General features: G+C 41.9%; 1 protein-coding gene across 1 annotated transcript in view; it reads left to right on the top strand.

Annotated features, from left to right (window-relative positions):
- LOC126253063 (alanyl-tRNA editing protein Aarsd1) overlaps positions 1–25,873 on the top strand; it is a 79,483-nt gene that overhangs the window by 6,253 nt on the left and 47,357 nt on the right. The window contains exon 5 of the mRNA XM_049954149.1: positions 13,071–13,192. Coding sequence (XP_049810106.1) covers positions 13,071–13,192 — 122 coding nt within the window. The remainder of the gene's footprint in view (positions 1–13,070; positions 13,193–25,873) is intronic.

Below are 25,873 nucleotides of genomic sequence, written 5' to 3'. Positions count from 1 at the left end.
CATTTCATATCATTTTGCAACATTATGCTCAGATATTTAAATGATGTATCCAAATATTACTGGTTTGTTTTTCCTACTCATCCGCCTTAACTTAAGTTTTTCTACATTTAGAGTTATTTGCCATTCATCACACCAAAAAGAAATTTTGTTAAAGTCCACTTGTATCATCCTATGGTCACTCATCTTCAACACCTCCCCCTACACCACAGTATCATCAGTGAACAACCACATATTGCTGTCCACCCTGTGTGCCAGATCATTTATTTATATAGAAAATATTAGTGGTCCTGTCACACTTAGCTGAGGCTGTCCTGATGATAACCTTGTCTCTGAATGCTCACCGTTGAGGATGACAAACTGTATTCTATTACTTAAGAAGTCTCAGAGCCACTCACATATCTGGAAATCTATTCCATATGCTCGTACCTACGTTAAGTCTGCAGTGAGGTACCGTTCTAATGCTTTTTTGAAATATAGAAATATGGAATGTGCCTGTTGCCCTTCATCCATAGTTTGCAATATATCATGTGAGAATAGAGAAAGCTGAGTTTTGCATGAGCTATTCTTTCTAAAACTGTGCTCTATTCATGGACATAGACTTTTCAGTCTCTAGGAAATTTATTATATTTTAACCTGAATATGTTCCAGAATTCTGCAGCAAACCGATGTTAAGGATGTTTCATGCTGTATTTTATTTTTATTTATTACAAGTTTGCAATACAACTCATTGTCTGATAGTATATTCTGAAGCACTTCTGTCATCTTACCACCAGTTATGATACTTATCATCCGTGAACTGAATAGTGTGTGTGTGTGGGGGGGGGGGGGGGGGGGGGTTCATATTGGGCTGTGGATAAAATGTTGCACTTTCCAAGAAAATGTAATGTCCCCTTCTGGAAAATGTTTCCAGTAATTTAAATGTTACACAGTCTATAAACAGAGCTGCTATATCCTTTTTTTCCATTTCTGGCTGTGGATTCAGCTTCACCACCTTTCAACAGGAAGGAAAGGTTCTAGTTGAAAATGTACTGTTGAATGAATGGGCTTGTGGTACTGCAATGAGGGCACCAGAGCCAGTGAAATGGTCGAAAATTTCATCCAGTCCAGTCGAATATTTTGTTTTTAACCAAACAATCGCTAACACAACCAGTGAAAAGTCCAGAATGAGCCACAGAGAAGCACAATGAAAAAGAACGCACAAAATTTAGCTTTAGACACAGTCTTCCTTCAGAAGCAGAGTGCACACGCATGTGTGCCAGTGCCTGTAGACAATGGCCAAGTGTTTGTGTGTTGTGCATATGTGAATGTGTGGGTTTTCTGTTTCAGAAGGAATTGGTCCAAAATCTTAACTATTTTAGCAGTCTTTTTCATTGTACTTCCTGCGGCTCAGTGCCTCCTTTATGTAGTGAACACAGTCTGTCCTTTCCTTATTGCTGTCGAGTCACTAACACAGTTTCTTTAGGGTTGGTTAGAAAAAAGGAAGTTGAATTAGGGTTTCTATTCAGGTTTAAAGGTAATATTGTAAATTCTTCCTCTTCTTCTTTCCCTGGCCTATGTCTCTGTCTTCATGGAATGGGCATTTTAATTATTGGATTTGGCAGTATTGGTGATAGAGGGTGGCCGAAGCCCTTCCTGTACGCTCTCCCCCTCTTCCACCTACCACCCCCCCCCCCCTCTCTAGAAATGGAATTTGTGCACCCCATATATGTGCATCTAGTGCTATCCAATGGGAAAGTGTCCAGACATTTTATAGATGTTTGTGAATTGTGAGACTGGTGCAGGGTGTATGTACCAGCCCAGTATTTGCCTCGTCAGATGCGGGGGAAACTGCCTGGAAACCACATCCAAGCTAGCTGGCACCACAAGCTTTTGTTGTTAATCTGTCAGGTTCATTCAGTGTGGGACCGGCATTCCTCCCTGAATGCAAGAAGTGGCATGTTAATGCCTGCAACTATTCAGATGGATCAATATTCTATATTTGTTACTGGACGATTTAGTGTTACTGGTACACCTCCCTAATATCATGTGGTGGCCCCTGCAAGCATGCAGAACTGCCACAACACGATGTGGCATAAACTTGACTAATGTCTGAAGTAGTGTTGAAGGAAATTGCAGGGATTTCCATAAGCTGAAAGAGTACAAGGGGGTGAAGATCTCTTGTGAATAGCATGTTGCAAGGCATCCTAGATATGCTCAATAATGTTCATTTCTACGGAGTTTGGTGGCCAGCAGAAGTGTTTAAACTCAGAGTATTCCTGGAGCCACTCTCTAGTAATTCTGGACGTGTGGGGTGTCACGTTGTCCTGCTTGAATTGCCCAAGTATGTCAGAATGCGCAATGGACATGAATGGATGCAGGTGATCAGACAATGCTTAATGTGTCACCTGTCACAGTCGTATTTAGACCCATCAGGGGACACATATAACTCCAACTGCACATGCCCCACACCTTTACAGAGCCTCCATCAGCTTCAGTAGTCCCCTGCTGACATGCAGGGTCCATGGATTAGTGAGGTTGTCTCCATACCCATACGTGTCCATCCACTCAGTATGTTTTGAAATCGGACTCGTCTGACCATGCACCATGTTTCCAGTCATCGACAGTCCAATGTTGGTGTTGACAGCCCCAGGTGAGGCGTAAAGCTTTGCATCATGCAGTCATCAAGGGTACACAATTGGGTCTTCGGCTGTGAAAGCACGTATCGATGATGTTTCGTTGAATGGTTCGCACACTAACACTTGTTGATGGCCCAGCATTGAAATTTGCAGGAGTGTTGCACTTCTGTCACGTTAAATGATTCTCTTCAATCGTCATCAGTCGCGTTCTTACAGGATCTTTTTCCAGCGACAGTGATGTTGGAGATTTGATGCTTTACTGGATGCCTGATATTCACAGCACACTCATGGAATGGTCATATGGGAAAATACCCGTTTCATCGCTACCTCAGAGATTCTGTGTCCCATCACTCCTGCGTCGACTATAACACCACGTTCAAACTCATTTAAATCTTGATAACTTGCCATTGTAGCAGAAGTGACCGATTTAACAACTGCGCCATATACTTTTTGTCTTATATAAGCATTGCTGACCGCAGTGGTGTATTCTGCCTGTTTACATCTCTCTGTGTTTGAATATGCATGCCCATACCAGTTATTTTGGCAGTCCAATATATTAATACTGGATCTGTAGCTCTGCTAGATTTTTTGGTTGCGGGTTGTTCAGATTGCTGGGAAGAATAGGTACCTTGCTACAGTTGGCGATGGCACTGATTGTTGATTAGCAGGGCAGCAGGTTCGTGGAGCCAGGTGGATGTCAGACAGTAAGTTTTTGAAAAAAAAAAAAAAGAGTATTTACATAGGTAGATTCATTTATTCTGTACAAAAAGTGCAGCAGTCATATTGTTGCTGGGTGTTAGTCAGTATCCTGCCAGTCAACGAACTGTGCTTGTATCAGTAAGCGGCCACGTAATGTCCAGTGCGTGAGATCACCCATTGAGCAGGTGGAAGCTGAAGTGAGGGTGCTGTTAGCACACCAGCGGTGTAGCACTATCTCGGGCCCCAGACAGGCAGTTGCCATGCCACTGTGACTGACTCCACAGATATACATCCGAAAGTCAGTAGATATAGGCCAGCAGATGGTCTGCCGGCTGAAAGGCACCAGTTCCACTCCTAGCAGCATTGAGTGTAGGTGCAGCTAGTGAAGGCAGTGCCTTTACCAGCAGTTATATGACCCATATCAGGATGACAACCAATGTGGAATACCTCTTGTAGCTGGCTGCAGGTCGTGACACACTACATAGCTGAAATGGGCATCCTTATGGTGGTTTGACCGACCACCGAGTTGTCAAGCCATCACTTCCATTGCATAGACAAAGCAAATGGCTTGGTGCCAGGGGTGAAGATGTGTTATTCGCCTCACTGTTCCAACAGTCTGCTTCTGTACTTCCACAATGTCGATAATGTTATGGCTTGGCAGCGGGTGTGGAGGTTAGATGTGTAGTATTTCGTCCATCGTGAGGCATGAGCAGTGATTCTTGTCAGGCTCTTGTAGCTTCCTGCAAAATTATCCCCTTCTGGCTTCTCTTTGTCCCATCTCTAAGTCTTCTTGTGTCAGCTTGTTGTGACATTTCTCACTAACTTGGCTGCAGGTTTTCACATGCCAAGTAAAGAAAGTTGTGATACAACATGCCTCCCCTCTTCAAAAGATATGGTCTGCTGGATTGCAGACTGGCAATATCTCTGAAAATAAATTGTTAACCTACACTCCTTTACTTTATTATTTTTTATTTTATTTTTTACTTACGTGTGTGACAATCAGATTTTCCTTATACTAACTCATCTTCAACTATGATGTTCATTGGTTTATATTAATAAATAACTGCTTGCTAATAGTGACCTACTTAGCTGGTATATTTTGTGTACATGGAGTTCAGGTGGGTAGACAGTTCCGTCTTAAATAGTTACAGGCCACATAGACAAGAGTCAAAACCAAAATTATACCTGAGGCCAAAACATGTACTACCACGACTCTGGTGAAAATCGCTACTATATTGCTTTATTTACTGCAGCATCTGCTCTGCACAATTTGGCCTTCCTGTGTTGCTATTAACTCTCTCTACCCCCCCCCCCCCACCCCCCCACCTTCTTGATGTTTTAGTACATCCCTCAATATGTTGTCTTTGCAACCAAGATTTGCCTTATGTTTTCCCAGAAAATTAATCCATAAACTGTGCTGACACACAACCCACACATGATACTGCCAACCCCCGTTAAGACAGTCTCGCGTATGCCCCGCTTCAGTATTGATTACAGGTTGAATCCTTTCTGCAATACTGCTTTTCTTCATACCTTGCAGTACTCCACCATGGAAATTGAACCTTGCTGATTTTGAATGCAGTGTAACTAATTTGCCCTATGCAAGAGACAAACCTTGCAGCAGCTCATCATCAACAGTTTCCCCTAAGTTATACCCTGTGTTGTCCATGGCCAACTTCAGCATGATGCTTTCTCATATCCCTTCCCCCGTTTTAGGGAGTGCCACAGTCACCAGTGGCAATGAATTGGATGCCCCTCTTTAGATTCAATGTGTGTCCTGTACTGCCTATTTACCCACATTTGCAACGTAATTAATATTATCAATAGCCACTGCATCCTTTGCAGTATTGACTATGAAATTCGTCATCTGTAGCTACACGTTTCATGAGATAAGGATCATTGGCACATGTATTTCCCTGTACATATCCATTCAAGAATACACCTACCATGGCTCCACTGCCTGCATGGAGCACTCATCTGCTTCTAGAGGGTAAACACCAATGCGCCTAAATCAGTATCGCCCATGTTGTTATTGGCATGCTCCTGCATCTTGGTACAGTGCAAATTTACTCCATCTGCAACATCAGCAGATTTAGATTGCAAATTCATGCCAGGTAGTAGAGCTGCTAACCCACATTATTTTCTTTGACTTCTACAATTTCACTGTCATCTGAATTCAACACAATCCCAAGTGCATATACTACCATTATTTAATTTCTCCCCGTATTATGCCTGAACCAACCTCCCCATACATTAGCAGTCTGCTTCCCACAGTTAACAAGCCTTGCTTCATTATTTTTCCATACCCTGTCTGTAAAACTCTTGGTAGGAATTAACTAAGACAACAGTAGTTGAAACTAGTGTGGGGGCAACTAAATTTGATGACGCTCTGTCCTCTTTTACAGCATTTAACTTGCTATGGAAGTTTCATTACCTCCTCTGGACTGAGCTATTAGTTCCATCAGAGATTCAGTCACTTCCTGAGTGGTAACTCCTCACATCTTAGACCTTTAGCTAATACACAAAAAAGCAATAGGAGAAACAAAATGATAGGATCGTGATAAGGGCACTTAAATGTAACACTATACTAACACTTTTTGCTAACTTCAGTTTCTGTGCCCGAGTGGTTGCTTATGATTAACACCGTATACAGTCACGGGTTCAATTCCCAGTCGGGTTGGGGATTTTCTCTGCCCGGGGACTGGGTGTTTGTGTTGTCCTCATCATTCATGAAAGTGGCTACATTGGACTCTGTAAAGATTGGGGACTTTGTACGGGTGCTGATGACCGTGCAGTTGAGTGCCCCACAAACCAATCACCACCACCACCACCACCTTATACAGTTCAGAATAAACTACAGTTGATGACTTAACCACACTCCTTGGTTTTCAATAAATTACATTACCCATACCAACTGGATACAAACTAACATATGCTCCTTTCAAAATTCGCCTCATACACCTTCAAATTGTAGTCAGACTTTTTAGGCACAAATTTAACCCAAAACCCAGAATTGAAAATCTGGTAGGAGACTAGCTGATTTAGCATTGAAAGTGTAGCCCAAAACAGTTACTACACTCATCCCAGTGTGTTCTTGATGTTGTACATTGCGGCTGTCACCATTGTCCCAAGTCCAGTTGGCCACTTCTGCCTGCAGTTGACAGCATTCGGCCAATTATGAAGCCAGTTGCAGTGGGTCCACTGGTCACTTTAGAAATAGTTATATCAGAGTGTCAATATGGCGGGTGAGATTAGGTACCCTGCTGCAGGTAACAGTGTCATTGAGAGTGTATTAGCAGCGCGGCAGGTTCGTGGAGCCAGGTGGATATTCAACAGTAAGTCACAGAAACAGCAGGTATGTACATTCATTTATTCTGTGCAAGAATTACAGCAATCGTAGTGTTGATGGTCAAATATCCTGACATTTGCCCCCAGACGCAGTTTGGTTTTGGTCAAGGAAGTGTGTTCAGCTCAGCAAGGTGCCTCGTGTAACGACAAGCGTGTAACGGCACCCTGTCAAGCAGGCAGTGAAACTACGTTGCCAGCACACCATCGATGAAGTGCTGCACTGAGCCTCGGGCAGGTGGTCTGTACTCTGCTGTGACAAACTCCGCAGAAGCTGGTCATGTTGGCTGTTATAGATGTGTAGCTCATAGCAGAAAACTTGAGCACGCAGTACTGAATCAGGACCCCATTGCAGTATGTGGTAATAGTGATCCACAGGGGCAAGTCTGCAGTGGTAGTGTGTGCTGCACTGGTCAGGCACTGACTTAACATCTAATGACTCCCAGGCATGAACTGTGGATCTCTAGGTACATACCCTGAAGTTGATATAAGTTGGCCAGAAGGTGTTCCTGTAATTAAGTACTATACAGAGATGTACATATATCCTCCACCTCAATGTATTAGAGTGCATGGATTATTTTTGCTCTCCTTTTGTATGAAACAAAGGATGTACTGTAGAGTTCTACTTACTTTCCACTCCTCCTGTCTCGATACATGCCACAACACAAGGTTTAAGTCTTTGAGTTAACCTTCAATAATAAATGATGTACTGTTTATTGAATATGTATCTTAAATATCACTAATTGTCTGTGCAAGTTTGTCATATGCTGCAGCAGCCTAATTCTGCTGGAAATCGTAAGTTCAGTGATGTAACGATTAGACGCCATCAGCGCATACCATATGCATATTTGCATCCTTTCTTGTAGAACCTACAGTCTAAATCATTTGTTATGTGAAGTCTAATTATTCTAGCTGTGCACTGCCAGCTATTTTATCACAGTTTGCTACATTTTGATATGACCAATTATCACCCAAGTTATCTCTCTTCTGCAGAAATCTCTGCACCTTGTTTCATCAGTGGGAAGAAGAATAATATTAACACGTGCAGCCAGCTACAGTGGGAGCTCATTAAAGTCACACCTTAATTGAGAACTGAATAGAATCATTTTCACTTCAGCTGCAGCCCTTGTGATCCCCCCTCCCCAGAACAACAGTATTCTGAGGCACTATGCAGTCTTGCATTCCATTTTGTTCGGACAACACACAAAATTCTTCATGGGGAAATATCACAGTCACCAGCTGGAAGGGACCAGTTTGACTACCAGTGACATCAGGCATAGGTGCAGCCAGTAGATTCGCAGCTAGCGAATGCGGTGGTGTCTGGTAGCAGCAGTGGCGGAGGGAACTTTGCATACCACTGTCACCCCTTTCCTGTGTGTCACAAATGGTTCATTGGAACAACAAATGCCACTGTGAAGGCTTGAACCTTTATGATTTTATGTCCATACTCTTCTCCCCCCCCCCCCCCCCAAAGATATCTGTAGGAGGAAGAAAAGTATTGTTCTCTCTTCTAAGATCACATGCTCTCATAAGTTGAACAGTAAATCACACCATGGGGCAGAACACACCCCTCTTGCACCGTCTGCCAATGGATTTCACCATCTCCATGACACTTTCGTGCTTATTAAATGAACCTGTAATGAAACTAGCTGCCCTTCTTTGGATCTCGCCTGTTTCCTCTATCAATCGTATCTGATACAGATCACATACTAATAGCAATATTAAAGTTTCGGTCAAACAAGGCTTTCGTAAGCTACCTTCTTTATTGGCGGACTACATTTCCTGAAGATTCTTCCAATGAATATGTCTAGAATTTGCATTTCCTGCAATTAGTTTTATGTGGTTGTTTCTGTTAAAATTTTTCTAGAATCACACTTCTAAATGTTTTGTGAAAGTAACTGTTTACAGTGATTGTTTTGCAATCATGTAATTATAAAGTGATTGATCTTTCTGCTTATTTATGCACAGTACATTACATTTGTTTATGTACCCCTGTACCAAGCATTGGTCCTGTGCTGGTCTTTCTGCTATTTGCTACACTTTCTAGTGTTGAGACTTCTCTGTATACAAGAGCATTGTCCTCAAAAAGCCTTATTGAACTAACATTGCCTATTACACCATTTACACTGAAGTATCAAAGAAACTGGTATAGGCATGCATATCCAGACACACGGATATGTAAACAAGCAGAATAAGGCACTGCGGTCGGCAATGTTCATATAAGACATCAAGTGTCTGGCACAGTTGTGAGATCAATTCCTGCTGCTACAGTGCAGGTTATCAAGATTTAAGTGAGTTTACACGTGGTGTTACAGCCAGTACACGAGTGATGGCACACAGTGTCTGCGAGGTAGCAATGAAGTGGAGATTTTCCCACATGACCATTTCACAGGTGTACTGTGAATACCAGGAATCCAGTAAAACATCAAATCTTCGACATCGCTGCAGTTGGAAAAAGGTGCTGGAAGAATGGGACCAATGAAGACTGAAGAAAATCGTTCAGCATGACAGATTTGCAACCCTTCCACAAATTGCTGCAAATTTCAGTGCTGGGTCATCAACAAGTGTCAGCATGCGAACCATTCAATGAAACGTCATCGATATGGGCTTTCAGAGCTGAAGACCCCCCTCCTGTGCCCTTGATGGTTGCACGACACAAAGCTTTGTGTCTCACCTGGGCCTGTCAATACCGACATTGGACTGTTGATGACTGAAAACATGTTGTGTGGTCAGACGAGTCTCGTTTCAAAACATATAGAGTGGGTGTGGAGTGGGTATGGAGACAATCTCGTGAATCCATGGACCCTGCATGTCAGCGAGGGCTGGTTCAAGATTGAAGATACAACTCTGACATGTGACACATATGTAAGCATCCTTTCTGACCACCTGCATCCATTCATGTCCATTGTGCCTTCCAACGGACTTGGGCAATTCCGGCAGGATAATGCAACACCCCACACATCCAGAATTGCTACAGAGTGGCTCCAGGAACACTCTTCTGAGTTTAAACACTTCTGCTGGCCACCAAAATTCCCAAACATGAATATTATTTAGCATATCTGGGATGCCTTGCAACGTGCTGTTCGGATCGGAAGACATCTCCATCCCCTCAAACTCTTGCGGATTTATCGACAGCCTTGCAGGATTCATGGTGTCAATTCTCTCCAGAACTACTTCAGACAGAACTGGGAACCTAGAAACAACAAAGAGTCTTAGACTCGCCGTTTCGTTCAGTGGTTCACAACTCCACAACACACAACAGCAGTCCACCCACCTCACCATCGCCCCACACACAACCCAGGGTTATTGCGTGGTTTGGCCCCCAGTGGAAAAAAAGTATTCATTTTTCAACATAATGTCATTTCAGCTCTATACATTTTCCCCAGAGATGTTAAATGGGTTAGATACCCTTTTTATAATGAGAACTGCCTAATCCCCCAAAATAGCCATTAACTGCTGACATCACATCTTTGTTGGAAAATCTTCGACCATACTAAATATTGTGACATATTTTTTCCTTTTTTGCAAGTTTGGGAACAGAAAATGATCCGAGGGGGCTAAATGTGGCGAATAGGGTGCATGAGATTGCAATTCAGACTTTAATTCATTAATTTTGGCCACTGCAATACCGTGCTTGTGAGCTGGTGCATTTTCCTGAAGAAACGACGCTTTTTTCTTGGCCAAATGCGGCCTTTTTTGCTTGATTTCTTGGCCCAAATGTTGCCGTAACTTCGCATGATACTCGCCATTGATAGTTTTTCCTTTTTCGAGGTAGTCAATGACAATTATCCCATGTGCATTAAAAAAAAAATGACGCCATGACCTTGCCCGCAGGTGACGCGGTCTTCGCCTTCTTTGGAGTCAGTTCTCCAATTTGTGTCCATTGTTTTGATTGTTCTTTTGTCTCGGGAGTGAAATGGTGGACCCAGGTTTCATCCATGGTTATGAAACAGCACAAAAAAAATCAGCTTTGTTGCTGCAAAACTTCACTAAACACTCAACTGAAACATCTTCACGACACTGTTGTTGCTCGAGTGTGAGGAAACGCGGCACAAACCTTGCACTCAGTTTTCTCATGTTCATATGTTCAGATAATATCCAATGTACTGCACTTCTTGAAATGCCTACTTTGTCTGCTAGCTCGCACTCTTTCAGTCGACTCTCATCCAGTACTGCTTTGTAGGTTTTCTTCACCATTTTGGGAGTAATGACCTCATTTGGTCGACCACTGTGATGCTCGCCTTGGCAGCTTATACGGCCTCATTTAAACTCAACTACACAATATTTTACTGTTGCCAATGAAGGAGCAGACTGTCCCAAAGTAGAATGTAGCTCAGCTTTAATATTGGTTGACACTGAGGCCTTTCACAAGTTCACTCACAACGTTCACTATCGGTGGCTGCCAAACAAATACTAAACAATGTGGCATCTTCAAACATGAAACATATGCTTCGTAGATCGTATACTTTCTAATCGAGAGATATTTTTCAAGAACTACCATCTCTGCCAGGCCGGGTACTTATGGGACCACCCTCGTACTTTGACTTAATTCTCAAGAGGTTTAAGGAAAGTAATTACACTCCCATCTGGACTACCATATACACACACATTATTTATTTTTAGGTCAGTCACTTCTGTAGAAGTAGTTTCAAAATTGAGCTCTTTCCCTTATTTGTCAGTGAACTTTAAGGAATGGTGTTTGAAGCCTTTTCTTACGTATATTCATACTCCTCCACAAGTAGAGATTACCGTGCGGAAAACTGATGCTATTCACTAACATACATAACTGATGTCTCTTATTTCCATGATAACAGAATTTCCACCTTGCTAATTTTATTTGATAATGACTGCACATTTCAGTGAAACAGAATGAATTTTGCTGTTTGCTTATTTACTTGGTTTCTTACCCTTATTTGTGATAGTGCTACCCATTTTTTGACTTGTTGCTCATGATTAAAAGTAAGCCGAAAATGAGCAGTAACAAGTAAGAGTAAGGAACCAATTGGAGATAACAGGTAGTAAACTGGGATGCAAAACTTAAGAATGAAAGGATCGCATGGCAAGTCACTGCCAGTCTAAAGTAACTGAAAGAAATGCACGATGAGACAAACAGAAATGACACTTATATTCAAAGACAATAATTACACTTAAAGTTGAGCATAATTCTTAATAGTGTGTGATCACCATGAACGCCAATGCATGCTCTGCAATGTGCTTCCACATTTTCATGTGGTACAGCTTTCCATACCTCCAACAGAGTGCCTGACAGCTGCTGCATGTCTGTTGATGCACATGAATGTACTGCAATAAGTCTCCCCAATACCTGCTACATGAGCTCAGTGGGATTTACGTCAGGATTGGGCATGCCATTCCATTCACAGAATATCTTCTCGCTTCGAGAGCTCTTCCACATGCACTCTTTAACATAGTCATGCGTTGTCATCCATAAAAAATGAAGTCTGAGCCGAATGCACCCCTGAAAACGTTGACTGGTAGATGTACTGTGTGTTCATAGACTTGCAGACCAGCGCACACACACAACATTATGCTGTCCCACATCCCAACACTTGGATGACAAAAACGAACATGTTCAACAATGCTGGACGCATCTTCATATGGCAAGATGTGGGAACACGTAATGCGCTCGGGAACATAGTTTGAACATCATCATTTTGTTGGTCTAGGTGTTATATTGTGGGGAGTCATAATGTTGCATGGGCATACTGATCTCCAAATCTTTGAACATGGTCAACTCACTGAAGAACATTGTTGTGACACTGTACTCATTCCCCATGATAATCTTTTTCAGGGATGCATTCCTCTGTACAGACAAGAGTGGGCGACCACGTAGAACAGCGTGCATTGAAGGGTTATTGGCATGGGAGGATATTCAACATATGGACTGGCCTGCCCATTCCTCCATCTTAATTTCCATAAAGCATATGTGGGATGTGTCAGGGAGATGTATCTCAGTGCATCAACAACCATGCAGCAGTTGTCAGCCACACTGCTGAACAAATGGAATGCCCTACCACAAGAACTCATCACCACAGGGGCAGGATGGGAGCACATTGTACAGTATGCATTGCTGTTCATGGTGATCACATATGGTATTAAGAACCATGTCCTGTTTGTGTTGTCCAGGGGACTTCCGTAAATTGTGGATACATCAGTGTAATTTCAGTTTGTCTCATTGCTTATGTTTTTTGGTTATTTTCCATCTATATTGTAGTAATTCTTTCACGCATGAGCCAAGTTTCGTTATGTTACGTTGCTTGCCAGTGGCACAGCAACAAAAGTTACTTTTGTCCTTAACTTTTGCACATCACAGTGCTTTATCTTTTATATCTGTCCAATATGTTCTGTTGGTGGTTCCCACACATTTGAGATTTTTGTTTCTTTGTATTTCAGCTACAACCAGTCTTACCCAGAGCATTGTGGATAAATGGGAAGCTATAGTGAATGAAAAAATAAGACTAGCATTGCCTGTCACAGTCAAAGTATACAGTAAGGGTGATCCATGGTTGGATGAGGTATGTAAGTTTTGAAACAATGACATAAAAAATTAAGAATCATACAAATTTTAAGTTTTTTCAGTGTGTGTTTTTCCAGAGCAGAGCAGGAATGTAAAATCAATAAACTAGAGGTATGTTTCTTTTGCATTAATGCTAGACGGGAATAAAGTATAGCCGGCTGGGGTAGCCGAGCGGTTCTAGGCGCTACAGTCTGGAACCGCGCGCCGCTGCGGTCGCAGGTTCGAATCCTGCCTCAGGCATGGATGTGTGTGATGTCCTTAGGTTAGGTAGGTTTAAGTAGTTCTAAGTTCTAGGGGACTGATGACCTCAGATGTTAAGTCCCACAGTGCTCAGAGCCATTTGAACCAATAAAGTATTATTGTTCTTTTGTACGGACTGGAAAACTAGCACAAATGGGACAACCGTCTGGCATTGCTCTTATCCTCTGCACTTGGTCCAGCTATTTTTCTTGTATACCACAATGACTTGCCATTAAATGTGACACACCAGTGCAAATAAGATAACTATACACTGGAAATAACAAAAATATTTGGCAGTGGGTACTTGTTATCTTGATGTATTTGTGTTTTCCATTCACATTTTGAGTCTTACCAGAATGATGCAACCTGCATACCTTTGTGTACACAGATATTAGTGCAGCCTTATTGGCACAGGCATTAGAGTAGTATGAAAGAGACTAAGAGATATCAATACTGTTGTGTTGTAACTACACTAAAGTTCAGATCCAAAATCAGGGTTATCAGTGAAGTACAACACTTAGAATTGAAAGCATACAATCACCAGCATACAGCTAAAACAGAACTGACCTCCTGGGCAGTGTGTGCAGCTGCTTATACAAACATACAATTTTCCAGAATGTAAGTATTTATACAAGCATTGAATATTCCAGAAGATTTTTCAGGAAACTTCCATAACTCAACAACAAATAATTGCTAGTGGGTGTGTTTGAACCAGACACGTGTGCGAGGAAACAACGCTAACCACTACACATGCTTCTGAAGTTCTTATTGGAGCCAACTACATCACTCTGCATCTCAATCTTGCCAACGGTCCTCTGTAAGATGGTGCTGGTGGAACATTATGTTCTGGTCATGTTCTTACATTCTCTTCACTATGATGCGAATCATAGGCAGCTACTCCCATTGAGGCTTCGCGATTATTGAGTCAGTCATCTGTTTTTGTGAATGTCCCATCATTGTTCTATATTTCTGCACTATAGTTGGGCTTCTTACATAGGAAACTGACAGTATATTCATGCTTTTGTGTTCTTGATGAAGGGTTATAATCCTCAATCTCATATGTGACATCTGATGGAGACAAAGGAGACAATACAACGTGAAGTAACACTTGGTAACTTTCTGCACAGGTGTAAAAGTCCACACCAGGTCTCTTGGACTGTATCTCCTTGTCCTGCGCATTAAAGGTCCGTATATGAGCTGTTTGTCTTGTTTCTTTGGTCCTGGTGATGAAGTTTTTCATGTCATCGTCCTGAGTATCATCAGATTTAAATGGGAACAGTGTATTCATTGTTGTTTTGGCCTCATGACCATGGAGTAGAAAGAATGCTGTGAAGCCTGTTGTGTTCTAATTCACTGTGTTGTATGCGAATGTCATTATGGGCAGTATTGTATCCAAATCTCATGTCAGTATAAACATACATAGAGAGCGTATCTGCCAATGTCTTAAAGTTTTCTGTTAGGCCATTCTTTGTGGATGGTAAATAGTTTCCAGTCTGGGATGCTGTCGCAATATGAAATTGTCTCAGATACTAGTTTCGGCTGGAAAGCTTTTCCATGATCAGAGATCTTCACATAGGGTGCTGTGTGCTTCAAAATTTTGTGTCCTGTGAGGAAAAAAAGGAAACTTGCAATTTCTGGAGTTTCAGCAGTTACCATAGCTTTATTGACAGTGGAGCTGGTGAAGTACGCAGTGCACACTTTTGTCCATAGAGTCCTGTTTCTCAATGTTCTGAACCTCCCTAAGATGTAGATTGCAGCTGAGTGGAATGGTGCTGCTGGAGGCAGGATTAGTACCAAATGATTCGGAGTTAATAGACGCAGGCATTCCTTACATTGGCTCACATGATGTATAACGGATGAGGAGAGATATGGCCAGTGCTGCCCGCTTCTGATTCTGTCTGCAGTCTTCATGAATCCCGGGAGACCAGATGTTGGATCATCTTGGGAATACTTTGTGAAAGCTGGCCGCAGATGAGTTGGAATGATGAACAACCATTTCCGCCCCTTCGTATCATGATTCCTCTTACATAATATTCCATTTATTAATTGGATTCCTCCTGTGGTTGGTTCCTTTCTTCAGGTTTTCATGGTTTTCATGGTTTTCAGCAGTACTGGATTTTACCTCTGTTCAGCAGCCATGTCATTTAATCCAGCGATTAATGAGATTTCATCCACACTGCTTTGGTTCAACCAATGGAGTCTCGTATTTGGACCCACTTTCATATGTCATTGTGACTATGTACAGGGAGCAGCAAAATAATATGAACACCTGTACTTACTTGGGAGTGGTGTATTAATAAGGGTTTGGACCCACATTTGCCCATAATACAGCTGCGATTCTTGTTGGAGTACAGGCATATAATGATTATATAGTCTCCAATGGAATGTTGTGCCACTCTTCAGAATCTCTTCTAACCCCTGTAGTGACGAGGGAGGTGGAAGTCTGCTCCAGAATCTGCACTCCAGTGCCGCCCATAAGGGTTTGATTATGTTAAAAGTCCAGGGACTGTGCTGGCCAGGGAAAATGCTGCAGTTCAGTTGCATGTTCCTCGTACCACGATTGTACTGTCCTGACTGTGTGAATGGGTGCATTATAGTCTTGAAGTATGGCATCATTGTTGGGAACAACATTTGAATCATGGGTGCACCTAAAGTGTTCACATAATCATTGGCTGTAACACGGCCTTTGAGAGAGATGAGGAGTCCATAAAAATGACTGCTCACACCATCACACTTCCATATCCATGCGTACCATTGGAATCAAGCAATCGGACTGTAGGCTTCTTTTGTCATTCTCCAGATATAATCCTAGCCCGACATTGGAAATAATGAAAATGTTGACTCATCCAGGATTTGTGTTCCTGACACAGTTTTACACTTCTTTGCGTTGGTTGTCATCACTAATGGTTTTGGTATAGCAGCCTGTCCATGAATATTCGCTTTATGGAGGTGTTGGCGGACAATGTCAATAGATACGGTGTCTCAAAAATGGCTATTGAGCTCTGCAGTCACTTTAGCCACTGTAGTTTAGTGTTGTTTTGACACAATTTGTGTTAGTGTATGACGCTCTGCCATTTAGTTTTGATTTGCACCCACTATTATGTTTACACGATGACGTCTTTCCATGTTTTGTGTAGGCTGTCATGACTGTTGAAACAGTTGCTCCTGTAATATTCAATAAGTTAGCTGTCTTGGTTACTGATGGTCCAGCTAATTGGGCCCCACAATCTGCTCTCTTCGGAGCTCTGTTTGGTTTTCATTGTACGCCGACCTCGGCCTCTGAATGCAAATACGAAGTGTGCACTACTCGTAAACAACCTGAACTGATGCCTAGTCCATACTGAACACGCACAGTCCAGTGCGACATGTGCCTTACCTGCATTGTTAACTGTCACACAACCATCCCATTACTACCACTGTTCACATTATTTTGCCTCTCCCTTGTACTCTTAAAGCCTTAGTGCGCATCTCTCCAGTCGGCCCGAGTCCTTCAGGCTAGTCAGCCAGCATAGAGAAGGGTGGTTTGTTAAAGTGGTGAATTGTTTGCCAAATAAATATGATTAGAATTTGTGGATGGCCCAAACAACTGCAAGGGATTCTCTCTCAGTTATAGACTAGTTCATCTCGTTCTGGAAGAGTAACTTCAGCACCTTCCTAAATCTGTACTAGATCGGTGCCTATCCCAGAAATGCTAGCCTTTGTGTGATGTTCCATTTCGCAATTTTCAGCAAGGTGGTGTAAGAAATTCCTGAGTGGCAAGAAAAGATATTTCTTGGGCCTCATTCCAGGAAAATTTGGCATCTTCCTGCAGTAGTTCTTGCAAGGGACATGACTTGGTACTGAACCCAATTGTGAATCACCAGTAGTACGAGCACCTTCTGAAAACTTCTCATGTCATAAGAGTCGTAAATTCTGTGACTGTTATTTTTCTGTGGATCAGGATGGACTTAAGTGGCATTCACTATGTGCCCCAAAGATTTTTTTCCATCTTGGGTGACGAAGAGGCACTTATTTGGATTCAGGCAGAAACCTGCAGTCTGAACACATTTAAACAGGGTTTTCAGGTGGCTTAGATGTATCTCAAATGTCAAAGCCTTTGTTGTCCAGATAGCAAAGATCTTGTCCACTTAAGTTGTTGAAGCAAGTTGCCCTTCATACATTCGAAGGTGGCTGGAGTATCACACAGTTCAAATGGCATAACTTTAAACTTTAGAGGTCATCAGGAGTTATGAATTCAGTCTTCTTCTGGTCAACTTCACCAGCAGCCCCTGATGCATGTCCATAGATGAAAAATACTTTTGCTCCTTTCAAGTAGTTTATGTTGTTCTCAGTGCACTGCAATGAATAGACATATTTCTCTGGAATACTGTTCAGTCTTTATTAGCCAACACAGAAATGCCATGAGTCATCCTTCTTTGTTCACCAGACCCCAGGAGAGAACCAAGGACTCTCTGAAGGTTCAGTGGTGTCATCTTGCAGCATCTTCTCCACTTCCTCATGAGTTACGTCTTCAGTTGGTGAGACTATATAAGCACTTGCTAATTGGTGCATGGTGTTCAGTGCTCATTCAGTGTGTTACTATGGGCACTCAGTCTGTCTTCTGACCATTTTTGATTTGAAAGCATCCAAAAATTTATACACAATGACTTACCTCTCATTGATACTGTTCCTCAGTCAGGCCAGATCCTATTAGCAGTTTTGTAGTAGCTCCTCCCCTCTCCCCACCCTCTGAATTGTCTGTAGTGGTAGCAGAGCAGATTCTCTTATCAATGACACTAAGCTGCCCTTCTTGGACTGGTACGGCTGCCCCTGCGAACGCGCCTTAAGGGATGAGTTGTGGTCATTCACGACAATTAGTAATTCAAAGTTCTCTTTGTCCTCCTAAAATGCTTGTGATCATCAGTTGCATGTAGAATACTTCTGTAGGCCTGAGCAGCTTTCTGCAATCAATGAAAGCTTCACCCTGTGATTGAGCATCTGTATTAATGACAGGAACTTGTCTTGTTGACGATGCCGAGACATCGTCTTCAACACCAAACACGCACCCCGACCAATGTTGGTTCTTTGTGCTTGTTGGAATAGCTCCAATAATCTCGAGCTCTGATCTTCCACAGTCTAAGACTGCTTATGATGCCTACAAAAAGTTCCATCTGAAAATAATATTCTGACTAAATTCTGATAAAATGATTCGTAGGATCACAGGAGAGTTATTCTTGAAAGAAATGTTCCTATCAGCTGGATGTATTTACCATTTGTGACTTTCAGCACAAGAGCCTTTTTTTTTTTTAATCAAGGAACATAGTCTTTAGCTGACGTAACAGAAAAAGAAGTCCTGTAGTCGACTAGTGCCCAGACAGGTTGATCATTGATAATGTTGATGAGACTTCCTAGCATTCTGGTGACTATCGTCCATGGAGGATTTGTAGCTGTGGCTGCCTCGCCTCTGTAGATGGCCACCTATCTAAATTTTCATTGACATACAGTCAGCATGGATTTAGAGAACATTGTTCTTGTGAAACACAACTTGCTCTTTATTCGCATGAAGTGTTGAATGCTATTGACAAGGGATTTCAGATCAATTCTGTATTTCTGGATAGCTTTTGACACAGTACCACACAAGTGGCTTGTAGTGAAATTGCGTGCTTATGGCAATCCTCTCAGTTATGTGACTGGATTTGTGATTTCCTGTTATAGGTGTCACAGTTTGTTGTAACTGACAGAAAGTCATCAAGTAAAACAGAAGTGATTTTTAGCGTTCCCTAAGGTAGTGTTACAGGCCCTTTGCTGTTCCTTGTCTATATAAATGATTTGGGAGGCAATCTGAGCAGCCGTCTTAGGTTTTTTGCAGATGATGCTGTCGTTTATCGACTAATAAAGTCATCAGAAGGTCAAAACAAATTGCAAAATGATTTAGAAACGTTATCTGAATGGTGCGAAAATTGGCAGTTGATCATAAATAACAAAAAGTGTGAGGTCATCCACATGAGTGCTAGAACAACATAAATTGGAAAGAACACACAGAAAATGTTGTGAGGAAGGCTAACCAAAGATTGCATTTTATTGGCAGGACACTTAGAAAATGTAACAAATCTACTACGCTTGTCCGTCCTCTTTTAGAATATTGCTGTGTGGTGAGGGATCCTTACCAGATAGGACTGATGGAGTGTGTTGAAAAAGTTCAAAGAAGGGCAGCACGTTTTGTATTATCACTAAATATGGGAGAGCGTGTCAGTGAAATGATACAGGATTTAGGCTGGACATCATTAAAAGAAAGGTGTTTTTTGTTGCAGTGGAATTTTATCACGAAATTCTAATTACTAACTTTCTCGTCCAAATGCGAAAATATTTTGTTGACACCAACCTACATAGGGAGAAACGATCAGAATGATAAAATAAGGGAAATCTGACCGCGTATGAAAAGATATAGGTGTTCGTTCTGTCCGCGCACTATACGAAATTGGAGTAATGGAGAATTGTGAAGGTGGTTTGATGAACCCTCTGCCAGGCACTTAAATGTGATTTGCATAGTATCCATGTAGATGCAGATGTAGAAGTTGGTGACTAGGTGGACGTTTGGTATCTCTGCCGATGACAGGGAAGGACTATGGCAAGGGGAAGTGATATCGTCCAGGGTACAGTGATCAGCTTTGTCCCACAGGTTGACTTTTATCATCTACAGCTGACTGACATGAATAAAACTGTTATCATTGCCATGTGGCAGCATTGTAGTTGTCAGAACTCTCTCTCTCTCTCTCTCTCTCTCTCTCTCTCTCTCTCTCTCTCTCCTCTTTATCTACTGTAGCATACAACGTGTCCAGGACATCCCCAGTGGAAACACATTGGCCAGTTGTCCTCTGGCCTTAAGATGTGTGTTCTTCTACAGGGCATCTACTTGATGTAGGAATTTGTTGTACTTGCATTGGTTGTGTGCTGAGTTATACTTTGATGCCTGCAATATAAGTCAGAGTTGGCAGAGTCCATTCTTCCCAGTGATTTCGGCTGGTGGTGGAGATGCGCCACAGGGACCACATTCGGCAGTCAGTTGTACCTCTTTTGTCTGACTCTTTTGTGGCATTTTCTCAATTTTCTGGCAGCAATTGATGAATTCCTGTCATGACATCATTTACCAGAAGAGCTTGGCACATGTTGTTGACTCCTTTTATCAAATGGGAGATTTTGTCGGCTTTTAAGATGTTGAGATTCACAATATGCCATAGGACCAAAATATTCTGTATGTATGACTGTCATTTCTCCATGACATTGGGTCCAAGTTGTTCTTCTGCTAAATAGGCTTGCTGCTGATTGTCACCAAACTGGAATTTATCCCAGCTCTTATGCTTCTCTTTTTGTTCTTGGACCAAGCTACCATGAACACCATCGTGAACGAATTATTGCAGCTACAATAGATAGGAAGCCAACACCCATATCATAGTAGTACACGCTTATATTCCAACTAGCTCCTCAGATGACAAGAGAGATTAAAACTACTCCCTTTATCAGAAAAGTTCCAGGACAGTTTTTTAGAAAATTGCACTTACCCAGTCATAATCCTAGCTTCTATCGAAGTAGCCCCCTTGGCTAACTGGACACTTCGCCAACGTTTCTCAAGGTCTTGGCAGAAAACAGGGAAATTTTCAACTGTGATGTAAGCTCACTTGTCACAGTCCGTTGGATGTGTGCAGTTTCTTTATGAAGCTTTTCTTTCAGTCGCCTTTTCACTCGCAAAAAGAAGAAAAACACCAAAGGGTGAGAGGTCGGGTAAATGTGGTGGATGTGGGATGGCAGTAACACAGTGTCTGGCCAGACACTCGTAACAGTTAAATCAGTATGGGGTCGTGCATTGTCATGCAGTAAAAACCAGTCCTGAAAATGCCACAAATCAGGGCAGTGACATCAAATTGCTTGTCGCAAACATTTCAAGATTTAAATGTAAAGAGTTTGGTTCATTGTTTGACTTGGAGGAACGTACTCGTGGTAAAGTAATCCTTTACTATCAAAGAATGCAATCAACACTGTCTTTATTCTCAAAGGTTGTCATTTGACTTTTTTTGAGGCTGGTGATCCGGGACTCTGTCATTCAGCACTTTAATGCTTCATGTGAGGGTGATAGTCGTAGCACCAACTTTCATCCCCAGCAGTAATCTTTGACAGATATGTGGGATCACGTCTGACTCTGTCCAGTAGTTCAGCAGAAACTCTTCATCTTTCCTCTTTCTGTCCGTCTGTTAGTGTGCGAGGGATGAGTTTTGCATTAAGTTTCCATTTCTCTAAATGTTCACATGAAATCTTACTACTCCCATTACAGTTCAGAGTAAGTTCTTCTGATACTGCACACACAGTTACGTGATGGTCGTTTTTCAATAACTGCTCTGGGATTGTCTTGCAGTTATTCTCTGCATTCACGAAACCTGGTGTGCCACTCAAAAACACAACTTCTTTTTGCCTCACCTGAATATGCTTGCTTAATCGTTACCCACATTTCACTAGGGGTTTTCCTGAGCTTAACGTAGAACTTAATGTTCACTTTTTGTTCACATCAGCATCCATTGTGTTACCATAACTATGTGAGGTAACGGGCGAGTTGTGGTATAAATTACAGGCATGTAACAAGAGTTATTGGAGGTCAAAGTGGCTGATTACTATCAATCGCGTCAGGCCATAAATACTCCACAGCTACACGAAAAAACAGTAGCAGCAAGCTTATAAATATATTTATTCATCTATGTCTTTGTTTATATCTCATATATACTATTTATGAAGAAATTGGTTAAATATTTACTGTGTTTCATAAAGCACAGAGACATTAGGCTACTGGCCTATCTTTTGTTGCTATTCCTTTGATATATGTTTATTTAATTTGTTTTTGTATTTGATCATGTATGTTAGTGTGTTTATGGTCCAGCCGTTGGAATATGTATTTAATTTCAAGTCATTTAAATGTAAATCCAGTATTTCAGAAGTGTTTCATTATATTTGTGTGGGTGCGTTGGCTTGAAGATATGGCACGAGCGCTCCAGCCAATCACAGCGCTCATGAATGGGGAGACTGGATGGAAGCGGGAGAAGAGTACGGCACAGGACACGGGAGGTGCTGGATGGAGAGTCTCGGACAGTACGGCACACCGCACGCACAGTCGCGGAATGACTTGAACATTGGAGCAGTTTGCACATGGGTGCGGGAGATAGAAATATTTTGTAGCACCGACTTATGAACTTATGAGATCACCATGGTTTCCGCAGTGAAGATGTAGCATGCGTTTAGAAATGAATATCTCGCGAGCTATGTTGTCGTTCATATTTAATTTCGTGCAGTAGGAATCTATTGTTTCCCTGTTATTCAACTTATGTTTTATTTAATTACTGGACCATCGACACCAATAAGTGTTTTGCAGAAATATACTGCATTCTCAAAAGTACTTCTACTATCGTACTCATCATTTAAAGTCATCAAAATAGTACCTGCAGCTTTTATTTGATTGCAATCTTTCATTTATAAAAGTGTATGTCATGTTCAAAATTAACAATTGCCAAGCGATAGAAACCTTAGACCATTCGATTCACATGCATAGTCATATTGTATGCTGTAGACTCAGCAGTATTTGGCTGGTAATGAGGCAACTACATATTCCAGCCCCCAGACAATGAAACCAGCCAAAACTTTTAATATTTCAACTCTGAGGGGGAAGGGTATGTAGTTGAGGGCCACCACCACTCATTTTTTTTTTTACTTGAAGTCCGTAACTGATACACCAAGAACCCAAACAGTTTGTTGCGTAGGACAGCCCTGCCATTTAGCGAGTTTGCATGGAAACATGGGCAAGGTCATTTTAAGGTCACACACACATCAGGTAACATAAAAAACATTTTTTCCTTTTTAGTATTGCGAACTCAAAAAACCTGTCCTGGAACTATACTGACAAAGGGAGTATAATTAAATAAAGGAATACATGGGAACACCAGACAGTTTCAGATCAATTGTATAAGAGGCAGTCAAATAAAAACAAGGCACATGTAAAAAAATAAGTAAACTGTTTATTATTTCAAAAGTAATTGCCATAACTGTTAATATATTTATCCCACAGTCAGATAGGTCAGTGAGTGCATTCGTGGAAAAAGGTTTGTCGTTGCCTAAGGAACCGTTATTGTCCCCAGGCATGCACCTCTTCATCTGAAACGAATCGACGGCCATGAATGTCTTTCTTCAGTGCTCCAAAATCTTGGAAATCACATGGGGAGAGATTGGAATTGTATGGAGAATGTGTGAGGGCTTGCCAGCAGAAGTTCTGAAACATAATCGAAACAACCTTGGCAACAGTCAGCATTCCTGGGTACTTGGAATTGATGATTTACTTCAGTTTTTGCAAAGTGTGCATGTAGACACGTTGCAAAAATTTAGACACATCATAAAGTCCAAACACCCAGGAATGTCGATAAAAGATGACATTCTGTTGCAGGGTAATGCCCACCCACATGTTGCCGAGATTTAGATTATGCAGCAGAATTTTCACTGGGTAGCCCTTAACATCTTCCATAAAGTCCCGATCTCTGCTCATTAGATTTCCAAGTTTTTGGAGCCCTTAAGAAACATTCGTGGCTGTCAGTTTGCTGCGGACAAAGAGGTGCATGCCTGAGTAATCTTGGGGCTCCAGAGGCAGCCACAAGCATTTTCCGTAAAGGCATTGATGGTCTTCTCTCACAGTGGAATAATACACTGAAGAGCCAAAGAAACTGGTACATCTCCCTAATATCGTGTAGGGCCCTAACAAGCATGCTAAACTGCCACAAGAAGATGTGGTGTGGACTCAGACTAATGTCTGAAGTAGTGCTGGAGGAAATTGACACCATAAATACTGCAGCGCTGTCCATAAATCCATAAGAGTACGAGGCGGTGGAGATGTCTTCTGAACAGCACATTGCAAGTTATCCCAGATGTGTTCAGTAATGTTCGTGTTTGGGGAGTGTAGTAGCCAGCGGAAGTATTTAAACTCAGAAGAGTGTTCCTGGAGCCACGCTGTAGCAATTCTGGATGCGTAAGATGTTGCATAGTCCTGCTGGAATTGCCCAAGTCTGTTGTAATGCACAATGGACATGAATGGATGCTGGTGATCAGACAGGATTGATATGCACGTGTCACCTGTCAGTCATCTCTAAACATATCAGGGGTCCCATATCACTCCAACTGCACATTCCCCACACCATTAGAACTCCACTAGCTTGAACAGTCCCCTGCTGACATCCAGGGTCCATAGATTCATGAGGCTGTTTCCACACCTGTACGAGTCCATCTGCTTGATACAATTTGAGGATTCGTCCAACCAGGCAACATGTTTCCAGTCGTCAACAGTCCAATATCAATATTGACGGGCCTATGCGAGGCGTAAAGCTTTGTGTTGTGGAGTCATCAAGGGTAGACAACTGGGCCTTTGACATTTTGTTGAATAGTTCGCATGCTGACACTTGTTGATGGCCCAGCATTGAAATCTGCAGCAATTTGCGGAAGGGTTGCACTTCTATCACATTGAACGATTCTCTTCAGTTGTCGTTGGTCCCGTTCTTACAGGATCTTTTTCCGGCCAAACAACGTCGGAGATTTGATGTTTTATCGGATTCCTGATATTCATGGTACACTGGTGAAATGGTCATATGGGTAAATCCCCAGTTCATTGATACCTCTGAGATGCTGTGCCCCATCACTCATGCACTGGCTATAACACCACGTTCAAACTCATTTAAATCTTGGTAACTTGCCATTGTAGCAGCAGTAACCAACCTAACAACTGCGCCAGACACTGGTTGTTTTAGATAGGCATTTCCTGCCTGTTTACATATCTCTGTATCTGAATATGCATGCCCACACCAGTTTCTTTGGCTCTTCAGTGTATATCAAGTTATGGTATTACTTTTGAAATAAGAAATAGTTTGCTTGCTTTTTTTCCATCTGCTTAGTTTTGCTCCTTATGTAATGGTAATATAGATCTTCATGTCAGATTTTAAACTGAAAGTCATTTCCAGGGGTAGTTGTGTACTCTGCCCATAATGTATCGGTTATGAGCTGCAAATGAAAACTGAAGAAATTGGTTAATGGTAAGAATTTCAGGATATATGATTGGAATAAGTTGATAGAGCCAGAGGTTTTTCAAGCTTTAGAAGTAATGTTAGAAACTATCAGGCCGCAACAGGGGGAAAAGATTACAATAGAAGACAAATGGAAGGCTTTGAGAAAGGAAATGGTGAAGAAGCAGAGGCTCAAATGAGTAAAAAGACAAGGCCTATTGGAAGTCCTTGGGTAGCACAAGAGATACTGACTTTAGTTGATGAAAAGGGGGGGGGGGGGGGAGAGGATGCAACAAAAGAAGCAGGAGAAAGGAAATATAGTCATTTATAAAATGATACTGACAGAAAATAAAAATAGCTAAGCAAAAATACTTACAGAACAGATG

The sequence above is a fragment of the Schistocerca nitens genome, chromosome 4 (genome assembly GCF_023898315.1).
Source record: "Schistocerca nitens isolate TAMUIC-IGC-003100 chromosome 4, iqSchNite1.1, whole genome shotgun sequence".
In the NCBI taxonomy this organism is placed as follows: domain Eukaryota; kingdom Metazoa; phylum Arthropoda; class Insecta; order Orthoptera; family Acrididae; genus Schistocerca; species Schistocerca nitens.
This window is presented reverse-complemented; position numbering and strand designations above follow the sequence as displayed.